Source organism: Hemibagrus wyckioides, linkage group LG15 (assembly GCF_019097595.1).
Source record: "Hemibagrus wyckioides isolate EC202008001 linkage group LG15, SWU_Hwy_1.0, whole genome shotgun sequence".
NCBI classification, from domain to species: Eukaryota; Metazoa; Chordata; class Actinopteri; order Siluriformes; family Bagridae; genus Hemibagrus; species Hemibagrus wyckioides.
The window spans coordinates 6,734,069-6,753,976 of record NC_080724.1 but is presented as its reverse complement, the minus strand read 5'-3'; the positions used below and the strand labels follow the sequence as shown (position 1 = coordinate 6,753,976).

At 38.3% G+C, this 19,908-nt stretch overlaps 1 protein-coding gene across 1 annotated transcript in view; it reads right to left on the bottom strand.

Annotated features, from left to right (window-relative positions):
- Positions 1–3,918: 3,918 nt before the first annotated feature.
- The window catches only part of plxna2 (plexin A2), a 202,331-nt gene continuing 186,341 nt past the window's right edge, over positions 3,919–19,908 (bottom strand). Inside the window, exons 27-32 of the mRNA XM_058410295.1 lie at positions 15,916–16,015; positions 13,106–13,296; positions 11,788–11,957; positions 11,408–11,620; positions 10,619–10,769; positions 3,919–8,680 (exon numbers count right to left, since the gene is read on the bottom strand). Of these exons, the coding sequence (XP_058266278.1) occupies positions 8,585–8,680; positions 10,619–10,769; positions 11,408–11,620; positions 11,788–11,957; positions 13,106–13,296; positions 15,916–16,015 (921 nt within the window). The 3' untranslated portion in view covers positions 3,919–8,584. The remainder of the gene's footprint in view (positions 8,681–10,618; positions 10,770–11,407; positions 11,621–11,787; positions 11,958–13,105; positions 13,297–15,915; positions 16,016–19,908) is intronic.

Genomic DNA, 19,908 nt, shown 5'->3' with positions numbered 1-19,908 from the left:
TGCTCAGAATTCAATATTAATATAATACAAAGTTTTCTGTGAGCATAGTGTGTCTATCCAACTTGAATGTCTTGATAAATACATATATATATATATATATTATATATATATATATTATATACATATATATATATATATATATATATATATATATATATATATATATATATAATATTGAAATATGCCCTTTGAAAAATGGCATTAATTATTTTGGAATTTACATCCTAATCCAGGCGAATATAATCCATAACCTTTGGTTTGTCAGCTCTCTGCCACTTCCCAAAATGACATTATAAGTACATTAAGCCCCATGTGGGTTTGAATTGGTCTCAGTGGTACAGGATTACATTCAGACAGGGATTACCCCCTCTTGTCAATAACAATAGAGTTATGTAAATCTGTGTGTGTGTGTGTGTGTGAAAAATGATTCAGCAGCCTAACAAATTTGACGAAACCGAATCCAACACACAAAAGTAAATCGCTAGATTATTTGCATACTTTAAGTTCAGTACGGACTGAATTGAGGTAAATATTTGGCTAAACTTCCAAGGGAATGTATATTTATGTAGTATATTTGATTCAATTTACAATTATTTTGCTTTCAAAACTAGAAAAAACAAGTATGTTTAATTGTCCGATTGAACACAGCAAATCAACACATTCTGACCAAAAGAAGAATATGAGGATGTTGCAGTGCCTCACAAGAGGGTTTTTTTTTATTAATTAATTATTTTTTTATTTTAATAAATTTATTTCCTTCTCATATGTTTAGTAACAAAACAGAATTTCAGTACAGACATATAAAATTCAAATGAATGCTGGGATATTCTGTGTGATATTCAAGCCATATGTTGTTGGAGGTGTGGCTTTTGAGCTAAATTTGCATATGGTTCTGACTTTTATGCTTTAATTGAATGGTTGTTTTTTAATACTTTTTTGTGTTGGGTATTGGACCAAGGAAAAAAGAAAAAATAATAAATATTTTGAATTATCAAGTCTCATGTAAAAGTTTTCTTAATTCTCCATCCTTTTGCATGTAAACGTTCATTAAATAGTTTCCTAGGTTCTGCTGTCTCAGTTGTGTTTATAAAGACTGGTGTAAGGTCATATTCTTACTACACATTCTACCTAACTCTCTCTGTGTGTGTGTGTGTGTGTGTGTCAAGCTACACATGCTACTCTTGAGATATCAGTGATCCTGATGTCTTTTGCTCTGTGGACCATACAGATGCCCTACTTCTGGTTAGAGTCTCATCACTTGAAGGCTGCTTGTTGATGCACAGGACACTCCATATAAGCAACCCTGGAGATACATGGGATTGCTGTGGATAGAACCACTTGGAGACCAAGCAGGCGGCTTTGAACTGCTTTTGCCAAGGTCAATTTTGGGCTCCATCTTTCAACATCTGATGTTCCTTCCAGCAGGAAGGGGAAAAAAATCAGAAATCATGCTGATGCTCATACTTACACATCACTCTTGGTTACACAGTTGTGCTTGCCAATATACTATGCAGTTATAGAAAGGAAATATTTATAATCACACTATCCAGTGTCATCCAGATGAGGATGGGTTCCCTTTTGATTCTGGTTCCTCTCAAGCTTTCTTCCTCATATTGTTTAGAGAGTTTTTCCTTGCTACTGTCATCTCTGGTTTGCTCATTAAGAATAAATATAAATTGCAATTTTAAATCTTATCTTTTCATTAAACTTTACATTCTTAAATTTTTTCATTGAATTGAATTAAATCCAATTAATTTAGCTTGTGTTATTATCCAATGAAATAAGATGTTATTAAATGGATCAATAAAACATTTAAAATATATTTATTTATTTATTTTAAATTTATTTATTTAATTTTTTTAAACAATGAAACAAATGACTAAAACTTACCTTACAGTGAAACTATTCAGTACCGTTAAGGTCTCACTGTAGCACAGTGTGAAATATTTATGTCAGGCTATTGCAGCTTGTTTAATTATTGATACAGTGAGCTTATGAATGTCCAGATGGACTAAATCAGACCTCTTGTGACCTGCTAATTAGACAAAGACCTGCCTACTTGTATTGACCACATGGAGAAGTATCACTGACTAGCAGAGTACACTGGCACAGAGAGAGAGAGAGAGAGAGAGAGAGAGAGAGAGAGAGAGAGAGAGAGCGAGAGAGAGAGAGCGAGAGAGAGAGAGAGCGAGAGAGAGAGAGAGAGAGAGAGAGAGAGAGAGAGATTTTGTCTGGATGATTTAAAGTGTATTTTTCCACTCACAATAAACTCAATATGCTCACCTCAGTGGCCAATGCATCTTATTTCCTATTCATATAAGAATAGTGTTAAAATCCTTGCTGCTAATTCTTGCTGCTCACCTTTGTTTATGTCCCTTAGCCTGAATTCCTGTGCTTTAAGAAGAAATGTTCTGTATTGATTGAAAAACGGTGGCATTACTGCAGTCCCTTACAAATGGCCCCTGTGAGTTTTTTTCCCCCAAGCATCCAATCGGTAGTCATTACTTCATTTCCACTGTAATATAATTTGTCTAGGAGGGCTGTTGAAAAAGTGTCTAGCTGGGCCTAATGGTAGCTCGTGAAGACAAACTGCAGCCCCAGCCTGCATTTGCACCATCGCTTATCTTGTTACGCCACTTGCCCATGTGTGAGCGTTCATTGATGGCAGGGTTTAAATTGCATGCTAGGATTAACCCTGTCTAAATGGGATAAATGGGCAGCCATTTTTGTTCTTAAGGGTTGGGGGTGGAAGTTAGGGTAGGCTTTGGTGCTTTTTGCTGATTTGGTTTGGCTATGGTGTTGAATCAGATGTGATTTCTTATACATACTTAAAAAAACCCCGCATGCCTTGCATGCAAATGTGGCTATGGGGGATTTTGAACTTCAGTATTTAATAAAATGGCTAACCCCTACTGACTGTAATAACTGCTTTTTGGATTTTTTTTCCTCTTGGGCAGAGTTACACTATCAACTGCTCCAATCAGCAACGCTGCACATGATCAGTAGCATCCTCTGCCTGCTCACAAACAGAACAGAAGAATTTATTACCGAAAACTTTGAATTATGAGAATGTTTTCTTCATCTGCAGAAGGTTTTGAATTTGGTGTTTATTTAATCTGTAATCTGTAAAATCAATTTAAACTAGTTAATCATTAGCTGATCAAGTATTTTACACAAAAGAAATTCTGCTTGCTCGTATAATTGTTTCCTTCCTGTTAAACCTAACAGCACAACGATGGAGCACAAAGACTCGAGTATATCAGCTGTTATTCATGTGATTGTGTGTCATGCAGTGAGAATACATTTTAGCAAATACATCATCCAGAAACATAACTTTAGGATGGAGTCAGTTGTAACATTTGGTCATTTGATTTCCATTCACTTGTATCATACTGTGATGAAAAGTGGGCATTTTACTCCATTGTAGTTCTATTTCCCTTGAGAAACATTGTTTGTGTATCACATATGATCACGAGTGTGTTGGATATTTTAAACAACCTTTGTAAGAAGCCTCTCCGTGTGTGTGTCTACATGCTATCAGCGGATTTGAACTTTCAGTTCCAGCGGTCTCAGCAGTAAGACAATTTGGTCAAACCTAATAGTGTATGAAAGGTGAAGAAAAGGGGAAGTGTCATGTAGTACATCCTGGAGTGAGTTTCGAAAACATCACGAATGTGTGTGTGGATGTTTTGAAATGAGGCAGCATGATAAATAAGCTGAACGGGCACGTCTCATTTGCTGCAACTTGTATGCATTAGTTTGAACTGAACCTTGTGTAAAAGATTGCGTTATTCACTTGCTCTTACACATGAAACCTATTAAGTATTTATTTTATTAATTTATCCAATACAGTACACAGGGCTGCGGAGAAAATGGAGATTATCCCAGTAAACTCAGGGCTATAGACAGGAGACATGGCGTGGCAACCCATCACATGACACAGTCACACACACACACACACACTATGGATAATTTGGAGATGCCAGTCAGTCTACAGCACATGCCATAGGAGTAGGGGAGGAGACAGGGGAAACAACCATGACTGCAGATCCTTTGAGTGGCTTATGCTCTGATACTAACTGAATAGAACAGAAAAATATAAAAAGCACATAGCATGTGTGAAACCTCAGCTTTATATCATTTTACTTTTGTAAGATTTACATAAAAATACGAGAAATTACAGCAATCTAGATCTAGAACAAAATCTAAATTTTGCATCGTCATGTGTGAGACAAAAGTCAAATCACCATTTTCTAACCAGTAAAATTTATTTATATATAACAACAGTACAAATTGAATCCTTGGCTTGCAAAATAGGTGTGCTTCATATTTACAATAGGTACACAATAATATATAACAAAAACTAAAGCAAATAAAAAAGACCCAACTTTTTTTTTTTTTTTTTAAATACTTTAACATTCTTACAGTTTTCACAACACTTTTATAAAACAACAATAACAGACAGCAATAAGTACTATTATCATCATGGTCATTATTATTATTATCATTATTATTATTATTATTATTTTGTATTAACTATATTACAGACCTCCAGTGTCTAAAAAAAGTTGTATAAAGGTTTGTGTAAATGTAACATACAAGCAGGTAGCATTCTGACTGCAGAGATCTCTCCCATTATTTATTTTCTTCCTCCAATGAAAGACTGGACTGGTAATGTGAAGAGGATGTGAGTATAATTCTGGAGCATGCTATTCGACCACTGACAGCAAGATGTGAGCTAATAAAGTGCACAAAACCAGACTTTTGTGCCAAATGTAGGAAAGGGCTGCACTGAATGCATCACTGCACATCACTTTAGTGGTTTAGAGTGAATGTCTCATGCTCTGAATTTCTATTCTGTTTCGGATAACAGTGAAAGAGCGAGAGATAGAGAAAAGAACAGGCTAACATCACACCTTATATGAAGCATTATGTCACAGTGGGGGATGTACGACCTGCACGATGCTAAAATGGAAGATTATGGAATATTCTGGATAGGTTGAAATGTTTACCAGTGTATATGTGATCTATCATGACATCAGATGCAGAATGGTGTTATTTATCAGTCCGTCCAGGATTTCATGAGTTTGTGATAGCAGACATTAAGACTCAGAATCAAGCAAATGCCACGGCATTAGGAGGAGCTTGCAATTTTTCAAAATGACCAAAGATTTTCTGCAGATTTGGGCCAAGACGTGTCATATGACATCATCAAGCTCTCATAGAAAGTAATTTCACTGGCATGAGTTTAAAAGAAAAATCATTTGCTTGCAAATTTACCAATTTTAGTAGTTTTCTGGGAAAATAAAAGCACAAAATCTTCACAAGTTGCATCCTCAATTTTTGAAAACTGAAAAACCAAAAAACACTGACATCCTGGAGGGGCTGTTTAACTAAACAATTAGCATTGTTCTGGATCTTTATCTCATGTTGATTTGAAACCAGACCCTGGTGTCATCCCTACTATTATTACGACTATCATCTATCCTTAAATGTTATTATCTACCAGTAAAAAGCATCTGTGTTCTTTCTTTCCCAATTTTGGTGTACAACAGTTTGGTCTAGAAGTTGTTGTTTTTTTTTTCAAGCTTTGTTGTGTGTGTGTATGTGTGTGTGTCCGTGTGCTGTGCTTGAGTGTTTTTCTATATTAAGACTACTCCTTGGAAGTCAAAAGCAAGCTGTTATCCATGACTGTGAATTTTCGAAAAAGGAAGAGCCAAGCTGTCGTATACTCTTAATTAATTTGGCAATATCAACATTACCATTCCAACTGAGCAAAATGGGAGGAGTTAATGGTGTGAAATCTGGGAAAGATGGCTGGAGCTGGAATGGGCTTGTCTGGCAAATAAAAAATATAGGAAGACGTGTTGATAGACTGAAGCAAGCTGCGCTTCTATATCACCTGATGTCACTGGAATATGACATGTCTTATGTTTGTGTGCTTGTGTGTGTGTGTGTGTGTCTGTGTGTGTATATGAATGAAATTCACATGCTCAAGTGCATTTTAAACGCCTATATATGACTATATACAAACGGCATTCCTGCAGTGTTTCTAACATGCTGTAGCTTGACAAATTAATTCCATGTCAGTTATGTCGCTCTTCTTATTATTCCTCACTCCCTCCTATTTTTGATGTGCGTTCCATGTATACTTTTTTTTATCTCCTGATCTTGGTGTGCACGTGACTAGCTGAGATCAAAGCCATGCTTCAAAGCCCTGGCAGGAAACTGAGAGTAAAGCCCCCCCCCCCCAATATCTCTATTCATCCCTCCCTCTCACTCTTTCTCATTTCTATCCTTCCCAAACACTCAATGCAATGTGGCTAAGCAATAAAGCACTGCACAGTATCCGTGCTCTTTTAACCTTTCTTTCGCCTTCATCTGATCATCTTTTTTCTTTTCTTTCTTTCTTTTTTTTTTTTAAATCAGTCTCAATATTTTCTTTATCTGTCTCAGACTAAATGGATTTGCCGACGCTGGGAGCAAGGAACAATACAGGAACAAAAGAAATAAACAGACATAATGGAAAAGGGGGCTTTGAATCTGCTTATGAGGTTTTAAAAGTCAATTCAGAGTGCACAGATTCAGTTTTAAAGCAGATTCAGGTATTTGACTGACAGAAATAAATCATTTCATTTTTATACTGCTGAAAGACTCATGGAAGAAAATGACAGGAATACTTGCGGTATGCAAATAAGTCCACACACACACACACACACACACACACACAGGCACACACACCCACAGCCTGTCACTGTTTATGAAGTTGTCCATTGTTCAGGTCTTTAAAAACAGCTCTACCTAGAATCATGCATTATAAATTAAAGCTATGTCATAGTTTGTTCATGCATGCTGTTGACATTTTTCATGATGCAGAAGGGGAGAAAAGAAACACACAGACACACACACACACACAGACACACACACAGAGCTATCACGATTCCAGTTTTTCAAATAGCATGAGTTATCTTTTCGTACCAGTTCTTGGCTTCAGTGCCCAGAGTAATGGCAGCAGCAGCTGTGTCTGATGTTGATTTTTCTCTTTTCCAGTTCTTCTCCAGTGCCACTCTGTAGCCACTGTTCAAGTTTTGAAGTGTTTGCTCCCTTAATAAAGCATTAACCGTTTGATAATCGAGACTGACCTTTTGGCACTTGATCCTGAAGCAATGCCACAGTTAAGTTTAATGCTATGGAAATGTAAGGTTAGCAGGATGGGACACTCTATCCTCAGTTCACCTCTGAGCCAGCCACATGCACCACTCAAGTAAAACCTTGGCACTTGAAAATATGAACATATGGGAACAAAGACATTATTCTTCCTTTATGAGGTACTCTATAATGCATGCAAAATACACACACATTGGACCATAGGTAATAAGAAATACTGCCTGGTACTGAGGTGAGCTGACCTCAAGTCAGTGCTCTCCTTCTAAGGAATGTTCCTCCACTTACAAGCTGACCTAAAGGGCTCTCACCACTGCTGTCTCATTGAAAACCATGTAATTCATTTATCCTAATCAGTGGTACAGCATATTTAGGCAATGTAATCAAGAATGAAGAGGTTGACGCAGCACATCAGATGCCCTTTTGGCCATTTTTCCATAGAAGTCAGCTCAACTGACCTTTTCTTTTTTTCTTTTTTTTAAGAACAAACAAACAAACGGACAAGATAGAGGAACATTTGTACATTCACAAAGGCTTACATGTAGAAAACAGGACGTAGAGACAGAGATTGCAGGGGGATTCGATTAAACCAGTCTCATGGCATTTTCCATGGGTGAAGTGCAGTCTTGGAAAACATGAGAGCCGCATGGATGAAAAGACGTGCTGGTCAAACGTTGACCCCTTGAACACCAACAGTTTGATGAGCTTTCTGAAAATACAGCTGCTTGCTCACGAATCCTAGAGAGTTCCGTAAAGTCCATGTTCTCTGTATGATGAGCATACATGAACACGGGAGGGCCTCGGATTTTAAAGAGACGGATAGAGAAATGTGTAATAATGATCACATTATTTGATGGAGAAGACTACTAATGTCACTATGCCTTGAACATTTTGGAGGCACAAGCTCAACAGAATAAATTAAATAAAAACAATAATCGTATAAAAATAAAATTTGGAAGTAAAACCCATCAGCTGGATTTCAATAGAGGCATTAAATATCCAATGCTCTCTCTTCTGTTCTTCTGACATGCCAGCAGAAAAAAAAAAAAACAATTACAAAGAGGTATTGTAGCTGCAGTCCCGTCACATCTGCCAATCGTGGGTATAAAACCGACGAAGACTAAACAAATACAAAAACAAACATGCATGATGCCGCTAAACGCTGCTAGGTCCAGCATAAAGTTTTAAGCAGTTTTTGAGCCGACTCCTCGTACACACTGGAAGGCAAACGTAGATGGACGTGCAGATTCACTTGCGGAGGTAACCATTTTGACTCTGTTCAAAGAAATACCATAACAAAATATCAGGAACTCCTCAGTCAGCTGGATCCTGTTTCCACTCGAGTTGCAGGATCAGGCTTTGGATAAAGGATTCATGGCACAGAGAATTTGTGTTCCATTGCTCTATCTTTGTGTGTTTCTCAGCTCTCCAGGGACATAGCAGCAATCAGTTGGTCCACCTTGTAGGCCAGCCTCTGCTTCCTAGCCTGCTCATCCTGCTCCAGCGCTGCAGTGATCTGGAGACACAAATCAAGTGCTCATTAACATGTAGACTGTGTCTCAGTGATGCCAGAGAGTCTAATTATATGATCAAACAGCACTTAATGGCTGACCTAAGGATAAAAATCATGCATTAGACAACAGTCCAGCAAAACAGCCAGTGTCAGTTAAAGAAAATATTTGCAAACACAAAATATTTAGAAAGGGTGCGATTCTTGCCTGGTGGACGGCTGATAGATAGGGTTTTTCTTGCCTGATATGCTTTGATATTTTTTTTGTCTATTGCCTGAAAAAAGCCATCACACTATCACACTAGCATATTCATATTCTCCATCCATCCATCCATCCATCCATCCAAGCCCATATCTGTCTGTCTGTCTATCTATCTATCTATCTATCTATCTATCTATCTATCTATCTATCTATCTATCTATCTATCTATCTATCTATCTATCTATCAGAGCACAGAAAGTTTTTGCCAGAGCACTGTCAAAGAGAATGTAGGCCATGAGTGGAAATGCTGACATGTCAGACTGTGGACACTGTCTGATGAACTGTCTGATACTTTAAAGCATTAATATGACATTAAAAGAAAAAGTGTCAGTCTCCTTTTCTCAAGAGACATCAAGGAAATCTCTCACAGTCCCATTTCCCTATTAAAAAAAAATGTATATTTTTTCCCTCAGTGAATTTGAGCATGTATAAAGTAGAGATGAGTGACAGTCTCTCTCTCTCTCGCTCCCCCCCTCCCTGCCTCCCTCCCTCCCTCCCTCCCTCCCTCGAGGATATCTTCATGGTCAGGACATCTCACGTTCACACTGAAGAATACAGTTAATAAAAACTGCCTCATCATAGACCTAAGCTACACACTTTAGGTGCAGAATTGTTATCTCATTGTTGTGCATATTTATGGTAGGCTAACACAGACAGACAATGTCTAACAATGTCTGTAAGTGAGCAGGTAGCAAAAGCTAGCAATAAATCCTGGATGTCTGTGTTCTCCAGTAGAAGCTCCAGTTCTATTGCGTCATTCTTGCACTCTTCCTTCACTCTTCTCACATGAACACACATGATTTAACCCATGAAAGACATGATGGCCGGTTGATGAAATGAATCATTATATGTTAAGGAAGTGAATTGACTAAGTTGTACAGACCTGCAGGTCTGCTGAGTGGAGATGATGATATGTATTCCACTAGAGTAAAAGAATAGTTTCTGCACCACTGCTTTTGCATCACGGACCCCAGCGTTCTGATTTACATGAACAGCTTGTTACTCTCTCTTCCTTTCTATCACATGTGCATATATCACTAACACCAGGTCAGTATGTATATATATATAAATAACTCATAGCATTCTCTAGCTAGCTTTCTTTACTATATGACTGTTTGTTATTCTAAATAAAAATCAATAGGAATGCACACAGAATGAGGAAAAAAATCATTACTAGTTCTTTCATCATTACAGACACAAGCAGCTCAGCAATGCTTGCACTAGTGCCTCTATTTATCTAACCTGGTAGTGCTGTTATTGTGTTTTAGATTTTTAATATCATTTTTTTTGCACAGTGAGCAGATCTGATAAACCCATAACTGCATTTGCACAGCCATACCTCAGTATAATAGCTTTAGCACTTGCACTTCATAAAGTTCGCATATTTATGTATGAGGATGATTACTCGTATATAAAACATATAAAACAGAGTAAAAAAAAGAGTGAATGGAAGTCATCTTTCCATGATTCCTTTCAACACATTGTAATGTTAAGGTCAGGCACGGAAGCTGCGCTGCCATTATGAGTGAACATCTCATCTCCATCGAGGGCAGCACTCTGAGTAGAAGAGTCTGATCTGGCTGTGTGTAATCTTCCTCATCACAGCTCTATTCATCGTCTCTGTTTGCTCTCTTGCTCTTCCTATGTTGTGTGTGTGTGTGTGTGTGTTTGCTGTAGCTCACCTCTTCGCTGTACTTGCTGACGTAAGAGTAGATCTCATTCAAAGCACTCAGCATGTTAAACTCATGGGAGTGGAGCCGTGCCTGCTCAGCCAAATATGCGTTCATGTCCTGGTCGCTAATCGCTGGCAGTCTGCTTATATCAGCATAGTATCTGAAAACATACAAGACAATAGTGATAAGCAGATCTGGGTTTAATATCCTTATGTAATTTGTGCTGGTTACATTTGTCTTACATCAGTATTACTCTGAGGATTTAGGATTTTTGGAATTAAACTTCATTGGTTTCTTTCTTTTCCAATTTTTCTGGCTGAATATTCTGCTGCTGTAAATATGCAGTTGGGCTTCCTGTGCTCATCCTGGACTCACTTCGAGATTTAAAAGGTCATATTTTAGGTGATAGCTAATAGTGGGATTCTAAACAATTACAGCATGTAGTTCAAAAAGAGTGAAAGCACTACATGTGTACTACATGTGTTTAAAGGATGTTCATCCTGAGCTTCCTGTGCTCATGCTGGACTCATTCACAATATGCTCATGCCGAACATCCTTTAGTAGAGCTTGCTTTTACTTTTTTTTTTTTAGCTGTATACTGTAATTATTCATAATCTCAAGTTCATTGCCACTGTCACATCTGATTTGATCTTCAGGGATCAAGGGCTACATCTGGATCTCTGTAAAGTTACTTTGTGACCATGTCTCATGTTAAAAGCACTGCATAAATAAATAAATAAACGAAGGTTCACGGAGGAATCAGAGGAATTCAAGAGAAACCTGATCCGAGCATCTTACCTTTCCACCCAGTTCTTGTAGTTGGGGATGTCTTTAGCGTACAGCAGCTTGTTGGAAGGAGAGTCTTTCCCCAGCCTGTGTTCTGAGGTGGAACACGAGTCCATAAAAGTCTGAGCCACCACAGATAAACATGCGTCTGTGATGCTGCTCTTGTGAATGTCAAATACAAACTGAGGGTTCTTAATCACATTCACCCAGAATCGCAGCGGAAGGCTGAAAGAAAAACCCACAAACAAACAAACAAAATCTCAGCGAACTAATGGTCAAAAATCAATTCCACACATCAAGCATGCAGCTTCTGAAAGAGAAGAGTATCATATCTCACTTCTGAATGACAAGTGACTGTGTACATGTTTAGAACTGCCTTGTTCTGCCCTTACCAGTTACTTTTCCAAGTGTGACGAACATCCATGTCATGAATGCCATGCTTGTCGGCCTGCTCGTCCAGGAAGTCGAACATGTATTTGATGGCTAAAGGCAAGGCGCTGCCTCTGTGAACTGTGCTGAACAGAGTCTCAAACAGATCGTCCACAAACTTCTGCAGTGTACCCTATTACAGAAAGACATAGAGAGAGAGACTGAGTACACACTTAACTTCCCCAGAGGCCAAAAAATTTAATTTGCGCCTGTTTTGTTGTGCCCATGTTCAGAATTGAATTCCTTTGCATGTCACACTCTACAGTGGTGCTTAATGTCTCATATGAACATAGAACATAGGCACTCAGCACTTAAAGATTAAATATTTCTGTTTTTACCAACTATGGGGAAATGCTCACAGAAAAGTTACATAAAAATGATTTTTTTCCACCACAAATGTTTTAATCTCAAAGTAAATGGTGACATCAAACCTATTTCTGAACTCTAAGATGTCCCAAGTGTTTGTTCATAAGTATGTAAAATATATAAAAAGGTGTTATCTTCAGCCAGGAAAAATGGATCTTGCACTGCAAACCAACTCACGTTTATGACTTGCAGTGATAAAATAATGAATTTATACTAATTGAAAATCAATTTCCAATTCCACCGGCTGAATGGAACACCAGTGTACTGGTAAAAATGGTCAAAAACACACGGACTGTTATACAGGTGCACTGCTAGTCAAAAGCTCTGGAGTTTATTATGATTTAGTGCAATTTAACAACTAGACATTCCACAGACAAATCAAAATTATATACTAGCAATTAAAATAAGGAAAAACATTAAACAAAGATCTAAATCTTTATATTTACGGACTTGCTGGCAAGCTCTCAGATCCTAATGGGTCTCTAAATTAATCCTTTATTAATGGCAAGTGTACTTGAAAAGAAAAACACTTAAGCCTCAGAGACATAAATATATATAGAAAAGGGCTTAGAGACAAATATAGTTCATACTCTGAGCTACAATGCCCCATTAAATGATCAAAGTTAATTTTAAGTAAACCTAGAAAATTAAAGTCTAAAAAGTCACATTTATTATTATGTTTCACTTTATTTCTATTCCTTACTGCAATGTTCATTTATCTAACGTTGCTAAAAATATGTTTGACTTGTCATGCAGTGATTTACAAAATGAACAGAGAATCACCACATGGGAAAAAAATGTACATGCTTTTCAGTAGAGTCCTGCTTTTTCTTTTTATTACAGATGGACATGATTTGCATTTATAAGGTAGACATTAGCATATATTTGAAGCACACGTCTATAATCCGGGGTTACCTTAGTAGCTAGCAGGCGGGTGAGGTAGATCTCAGACACCATCTTGCTGCCACGATCGCCCTCCTTCTGGTCTCCGTGTTCATGGTTCTTGACTAAGTGCCACACTTTGACTCCACTCTCCAGGTCTGGCGTGATCATAGGAGCCCGGGAGCGAAGGCTGTCTGGACTTCCTGTGTAGCGAAACGACGAGTCTGTAGAGAGACAACACAGTTCATAGCACACAGGGGCAATAAGCAGGTATGGAAGTGTGATCAAATATACAGGACATGTAGCTGTTCATATTCCTGACAAGGTCCACTTCCAGATGTCAAGCATAGGAGCAGGTTAATACCAGATGAGGCTGTTCTTCTCAATGTGTCTCTAGAGGACTTGTCTCTCTTCCTAATCTTATAATTAAGGCTTTCACATTTGGATCCTCTTAAAGTATTGTGCTGACATGCTTTAAGGGTCTGGACCATTTTGTCTAATCAATGTATCTAAAAATCTAAAAAGGTTAAGCCTATTAGTCCTCCACTTCTCACAATTCGATTTGTCCTTTTCCCCTACAATGATAGAAACATCTCTTGGGGCACAGATCTTTCTTTATATTCCTTACTCTGTCTAATGCTGGATCCTTTACTTGGTCTTTAATAAACAGAAGACAACACAACAACAAGGCAAATGGTCTCAGCCTCAGAGGTTTTAGTGCAATTCTGAGCAGATTGCAGTCAAAAGTCAAAGGATTTGGGAATGAGGGGTTGTGTGTGTGTGTGATGAGGGAAATAGGATTGTGGTTTCAGATCCATCTTAAGCCACTGCATATGTCCAGCCTTTTGACTATTCCCAGCCTTCCTCTCTCTGGCACCAGTCAAGGTCAATGTGCTATTTTGGGCTAAGGGTGCTGGCATGCTAAATTCAGGTGAAATGCTAAGTGTTAAGCATTAAATTGATATGAATCAATCAGCGGGTGACTAGCTGCAGCTGTGGCGCACTGTGATTGATGGGCACTGCGGCTGTGAGAGCTGTTCTCTATGCACCTCACACACACACACAAAATAAAAAAGTACTCTGATTAGCCTCCACATAGTTTTTGATGACTTTTATGACTTTCTTTCAACAAGCCCTTTTGAAATAAAACATGGCATGTCGCTTGACTTAACTATCTAATGCCTTAAAGGCTGCAGGATGTAACATAATGATGTGAAGCACTAAATAATGTGCGAACTTAAAAACTAAATAAAGTGTGAAACTCACAAAAAATGCTTGCTTTTCAAAAGCGTCAAAGTTTCAGGCATGAAGTAGCATGAAACAAGTGCTGATTGAGTTTCTAATTTGTTCCTGTTTGAAATTTTGCTAAATGTCACTCTGTTTGTAAATGGTAAGGTGAGATAATTACATCTACTGCTCCTAAATGACGAGTTTATTCCAGGGCTTCAATTCACTGAAGTCTTTAATGTGCCTACTTGTAAGGACAGATTTCACACGCATGCAGTGAGCTCAAGGTGGGTGACATATTTGAGCTAAGATGTCTGTGTTGCTAGGTGATAACTCAGGCTCTAGCCAATCCAGGCCTTGATATTTGGCTCGTGCATCTTTGGCGGCTTTTTCCCTGCGTGGAGTTATCATTTGCAGCGCATAATTAGCAATCAGAAAGGCCTGCAGCTTTTTGCTGGAAAAGGAGAGTGGACCAGATGGGAAGCCCTGAGGCACTCCCTTAGAGTTGTGGTAAGGAGGGGTGCTAATATGTGTGTATGCCCAATACGGATGGCATCCAAAGTCAGCAGAGGTATCAGCATTATTGGGATTTTTGGTAAATGCTATCAATTCTCACTTGCTCTCTCTCCTTCTCTCTCTCACTGCCTGTAGCCTCCCCAGGGCTTCCTCTAGGCTGTAAAGCAAACTGCAGCATACAAACTAGTAAACACTGTCACCAGAGCCATCATTTAAAACTGCACACAAAACATGGGCTCATAGCAGTCTTGTGAACCGTCTTACATAATTTTGTATCAGATACTGTATATTGTATTGTTGGAATTAGAGATGTATTTGTGAACATGACCATAACAAAATATATATTTTTGGCAGAAGGCTGGGGGTGAGGAGGGCTTAGGGTTTATGGTAAACACCAGGCACCAATGTAGACACTAAATGAGTTAGACACACGCTTTTTTATTAATTATTGATTTCTTATTTCTTATTGATTCCCTAGAATCAAATCTTTTTTGGTTTGCTGTCCATTTTCAGCTAAATGTAATATACAGTAATATATAATGCAGCAATCATTTTTGATTTTGAGCTGCTTTTTTTTGTGGAAAACTGCTTGAACTGGCAAAATTGCAAGCACAGGATTCTTCTTTTAAGCTCCTACCAGTAAAGAGACATATGTACTTACTTCGTGTGGTAGCTGTATTCATGTCTAACATAAGTGAATTGAAGAGGTTTTGGCTGAACGTGCGTTGTGATGATATTTTTCTTGATTTTGTTGAGTTTTTTGATATCAAGAGTTTTTGCCTCAATTACTGTGATTGTGATTGAAAACATAAAATACTGGAGGGACTGCAATTTTGAGAAACGGAGTTCAAGCAGTTTATGGAAGAAGAAGAGAAAGTTAACTATAAAAATAAAAATGATCAATTAATGTAGATTGTGTTCAGCATGTTGATATATTAACTGTGAAACGGTTTCTGTTTCACTTATACTTTGATCCTGGTTTTGTGAATGCACTAAACTGATAGCACATATGTGTTAGAATGCATAAATGCACTGTTTCATGGATAATGTCATCACATCAATGTACATGACTCCAGAGAAACAAATCAGCAAACACTGACCGTATCTGCTGATGGATGTGCGGGAAATGCTGGCTGTGGGAGGAATGTTGTAGGAGGACGTCTGCTTCGGAACCAGTGCCACTACAGAGCGGTCTGACACCTGCACAAAGACAAAGAATGGCCTGGTTCTGTAGTGGGTAAAGGAGCATTTTCCCTTACTTAATGAAGCATAAAGAAAATAATAGCAAAACCATTGATACATGATATTAGAAAGAAGCTAAGCAAACACAAAGATAAGCTTCACAATTTCATTCGGCAGTTGCAGCACTTCTATTCAAAGAGTCGAGAGCCATTTCACGGTTACTGACTCCACAAACTGTCAGTGCAGCAGTGTGAGGCAATTAGGAGAGTAGTGAGGCAAATAGTTTATCTGCTGATAAAACAAACGAATGTTCCCTGCATACATTAGATCTGAAAGAACAGAAGCCCAGTGAGAGTCCTCACTGTTCACACTGAGAGTCTTCTGTACTTTTCAGATGTGGAAATGACTTGGTTAATTTACTTAAGCACTATTTGGGAAGATTCATTCAGGATGAGTTGTCTCATTTGCCTCACAGATTAAAATAAAAAAAAATAAATAAAGAAGTATGCTAAATAAATCTTTTGCATTAACTTTAACTTCTGTAATTCTATAATTCAGCTAGTTAAATTAGCTAGCTGGATATTTTTAATTGGCGTGTTTAATTTGCTAGTCACAGTTTGTTTTGTTTGCTAATGAGCATAAGGATTTATTCCAAAGCCAAATTCCTGGTTTGAGTTTTGCAGTGTGTGTGAGTGTAGTCATGCCGGATCAGGATTGATATGTGTGTGTGTGTGTGGAGGAAGTGATAGTGTTACTAAGGTGCAATGACTTTTGTCTTATAAAAGAGCTAGATAAAGACAGGGTATATAAACTGGATCAGGGGAGTCCAGTCTTATCCAGAAAGAGCCAGTGTGGGTGCATGTTTTCATTCCAACTAAGCAGAAGCCACACCTGAGTCTATTGAAAGCCAAGATCAACTGATTAAACAGGTGGAATCAGGTGTGGCTCCTGCTTGATAGGAATGAAAACCTTCCCCCACTGGCCCTCTGCAGATAAGACTGGACACTGCTGTACAAAAGCATGCAGACACTGGAGTAGGGGTAAGAGAGGAATAGGATATATACTGTGATATATACACTTTCTGTCCTTAGCAGATTTAAGGATAGAAAGGAAAAGGAAAGGAAAGAGCTGATGTGAAATAATGGAGGGAGACAAGAGCTTTTTGTCAGGCCTCTGAAAGCCAATGCTGATTCTCCAGATCTCCAGAAAGGAGAATTATCCTCACTCAAAACTGACACTGAAAGTTGAATTCAAGCTTTACCCTTTAACCTGCCTTAGAAACCAAATCTCTTTCTGTTGCAGTTTGTTCCTTGTATCCATTTGTACACTGTCTTTGCAAACTTATAGCTTTGATGTAAGTCCCCTGACAGCGTTTTTTCCCCCCATCACTCCTTCTTTGTAGTCTACCCACTCAGAACGCTTGTCTCAAGGAGGTTGTTTCAGTGCCACCTCTTCAGATGCCTACAGACCTCCCTGCATGGCCTTTAATGACAAATAGCTATGTACCGATTACTTGAACATAAGTACTAGTAAGATGAAGGGAATCTGATTTCGAGAATGAAGTCTAAAAGCACTTTACATCAAGTGTTTTAAGCATTCAGCTAAAATTCTTAGATTGAAAAAAGAAGTGAAAAAGCAAAGCAGAAAGTGTGTGTGTGTGTGGGGTGGGGGGTAGGTGTCCAACTTCAACAACCTACGATAGTCAAAGCTTCAGAAAGTCCATTTCACAAAGAAAAAAACAGTTCTCTCTCATCTCTGTAATAGAGTCCATAATCTCTTCCCTTTCGCTTCCTTTGAGTAAAGACTGCCTTTAGTCAGAAATCCCCCTGCACTGCTTCACTCGTCGTCTTTCTCTTTCTCTCCTCCAGTCCTCCTCCCCCAAGACCATTAGGAAGTGTCCAGTTCAGGGCTGAATCCTACCTTGCATGGGGCTAATGGCCTGGCTGGATAGACACTTGAAGGAGGAAGGAGGGGAAGACTGTGAAAGAAATCGTGTCAGAGTCGACACTCTGCTTATCAGACTCTCAAAAAGGTAACCTTTCATTCTTACTCCTACCCGTTGCTCTCCATGCTCCCATTTTCTCCATTTCATGTATCTCTGGCTTCTACCCTTGACACCAGGAAAGGCTCCATTAGCAGCACCTTTCACCATTGTCTCTCTTACCCTTTTTCTCTCATCAGCTCTATCTACGGAATAAAATAAATCAACCGCTATCTAAATTTAAAAGCTCCCAAAATGTTGAATGCTGACATTTTGGACAATTTCAATGGTCTGAAACAACTATTAAATTGCAAATGCTAAAATAGTTTATCATTCTAGCATTTGCAATTTAGTAGTTGTCATGTACAGACATTAAGATTCTGGTTCATTCATTTTTTTTCTGGTTACACAATCAAATCCTTTGTTCAAACTGCACACAGGGAAAAGGGTTTTCGTGCCAGTGTCACCGTGTTAAATATAAAAATAAGCAAACTAGCCGGAAAGTGATTTAGACCATTAAGAAGGCACAGCATTCTATATTCCAGCATCTTAAATGTCTAAATCACTTCCTGCCAGTTTGCTGATTCCAGCATCTTAAAGACTAGGTGCTACATACTTTTTGCGAAGACTCATAAGTGTAGTCTAAGCATGATTATGAGTTGCTGAGGCCTGCAAAAAAAAATTTTCTACATCCCTTTTCAAAACTTGTTTTAAGCAACAAAATTACAAAATCCCTATCTCGGCTAAATTCTCTTTTCTAATAATTCCTGTGTGCATATGTGCCTGAGTATTTCATAAAACAGCAGGAAGAGCATAGAGTGTCTATATGGAGATAGATGACAGCTGATTGAACGAAGGTGGATTTGCCCTTGAGAGATAATCCTGGGCTGGGAAGACTGTCTGATAGAGGCTGGGTGGAAGTGATAAACAGCCAGCATTTGGTGAGATAAGGCCTCAATCAAACACAAAAAGCCAAGCCTTTTTCCAATATCTCTGATCCCCACGGCCTTTCTCTGATGGGCATCAGCGAAAGCTCCCTGAGCAGGCAGAGCATTAACTCAAAGGCCACCTTCAAGCAAGCAGGAAGTGAAACCGTCACTGCTCAGCCCTGTATTCAGTACACCTTGAGCTGCTGAAGAACAAATCTCATAAGTAGTGGTTTCTTACAAAAGCCAATTTGGGACTACCCTAATTACGAATAATTTATAAACACAACAGAAATACGGTGTAGATTTACAGGAGAGTTTTAATCATGTTAAAATAATTACTGCCCAATTTACATCTCAGCATTGTCCAGAAAATATTATATATAAATATATATAATATTTGAATGTCTATTATTATTATTATTATTGTTATTGTTGTTAATGATCGATTAACTGACTGATTGATTATTATAAACACAGGGATTAAAACTGTAAAAATGTAAGCTGATTTGGATAAGAGCATCTGCCAAATGCCCCGATTGTACATGTAAATGTATTGTACATGTTTAACAGCTTCAGCATGGGTGTGTTGGTGCAGGTAGCGCAGGGTTAAGGGCTCTAGACTACAGCTCAGAAGGTTCCTAGTTTGAATCCCAATCCTGCCACTGTTGGGTTTTTGCACAAGGCACTTAACCCTCATCTGCTCTAATTTTAATTGTAAATTAATGAATGTTAATTTAAATCTGTTAGAGGTTCAGTCTTGCTGAGGAACAGATGAAGCTGTGCTCTAGGTGTCAAGAAAACATAAAATAGATTTGAGAATGATGCATCAGAGGGATTGAGAATTCCAGCAATATGCCGTATATTTATAGCACCGCTGTTATCGATTCGTGTATTATCATCTGTTAGTCATGTGTCACAGCAGCAACGCACAAAGAGAACTTCCAGAGACATGATTAAGGCCAATTGCTTAATATGTGTTGTAATGCTTCATGACTAATTTC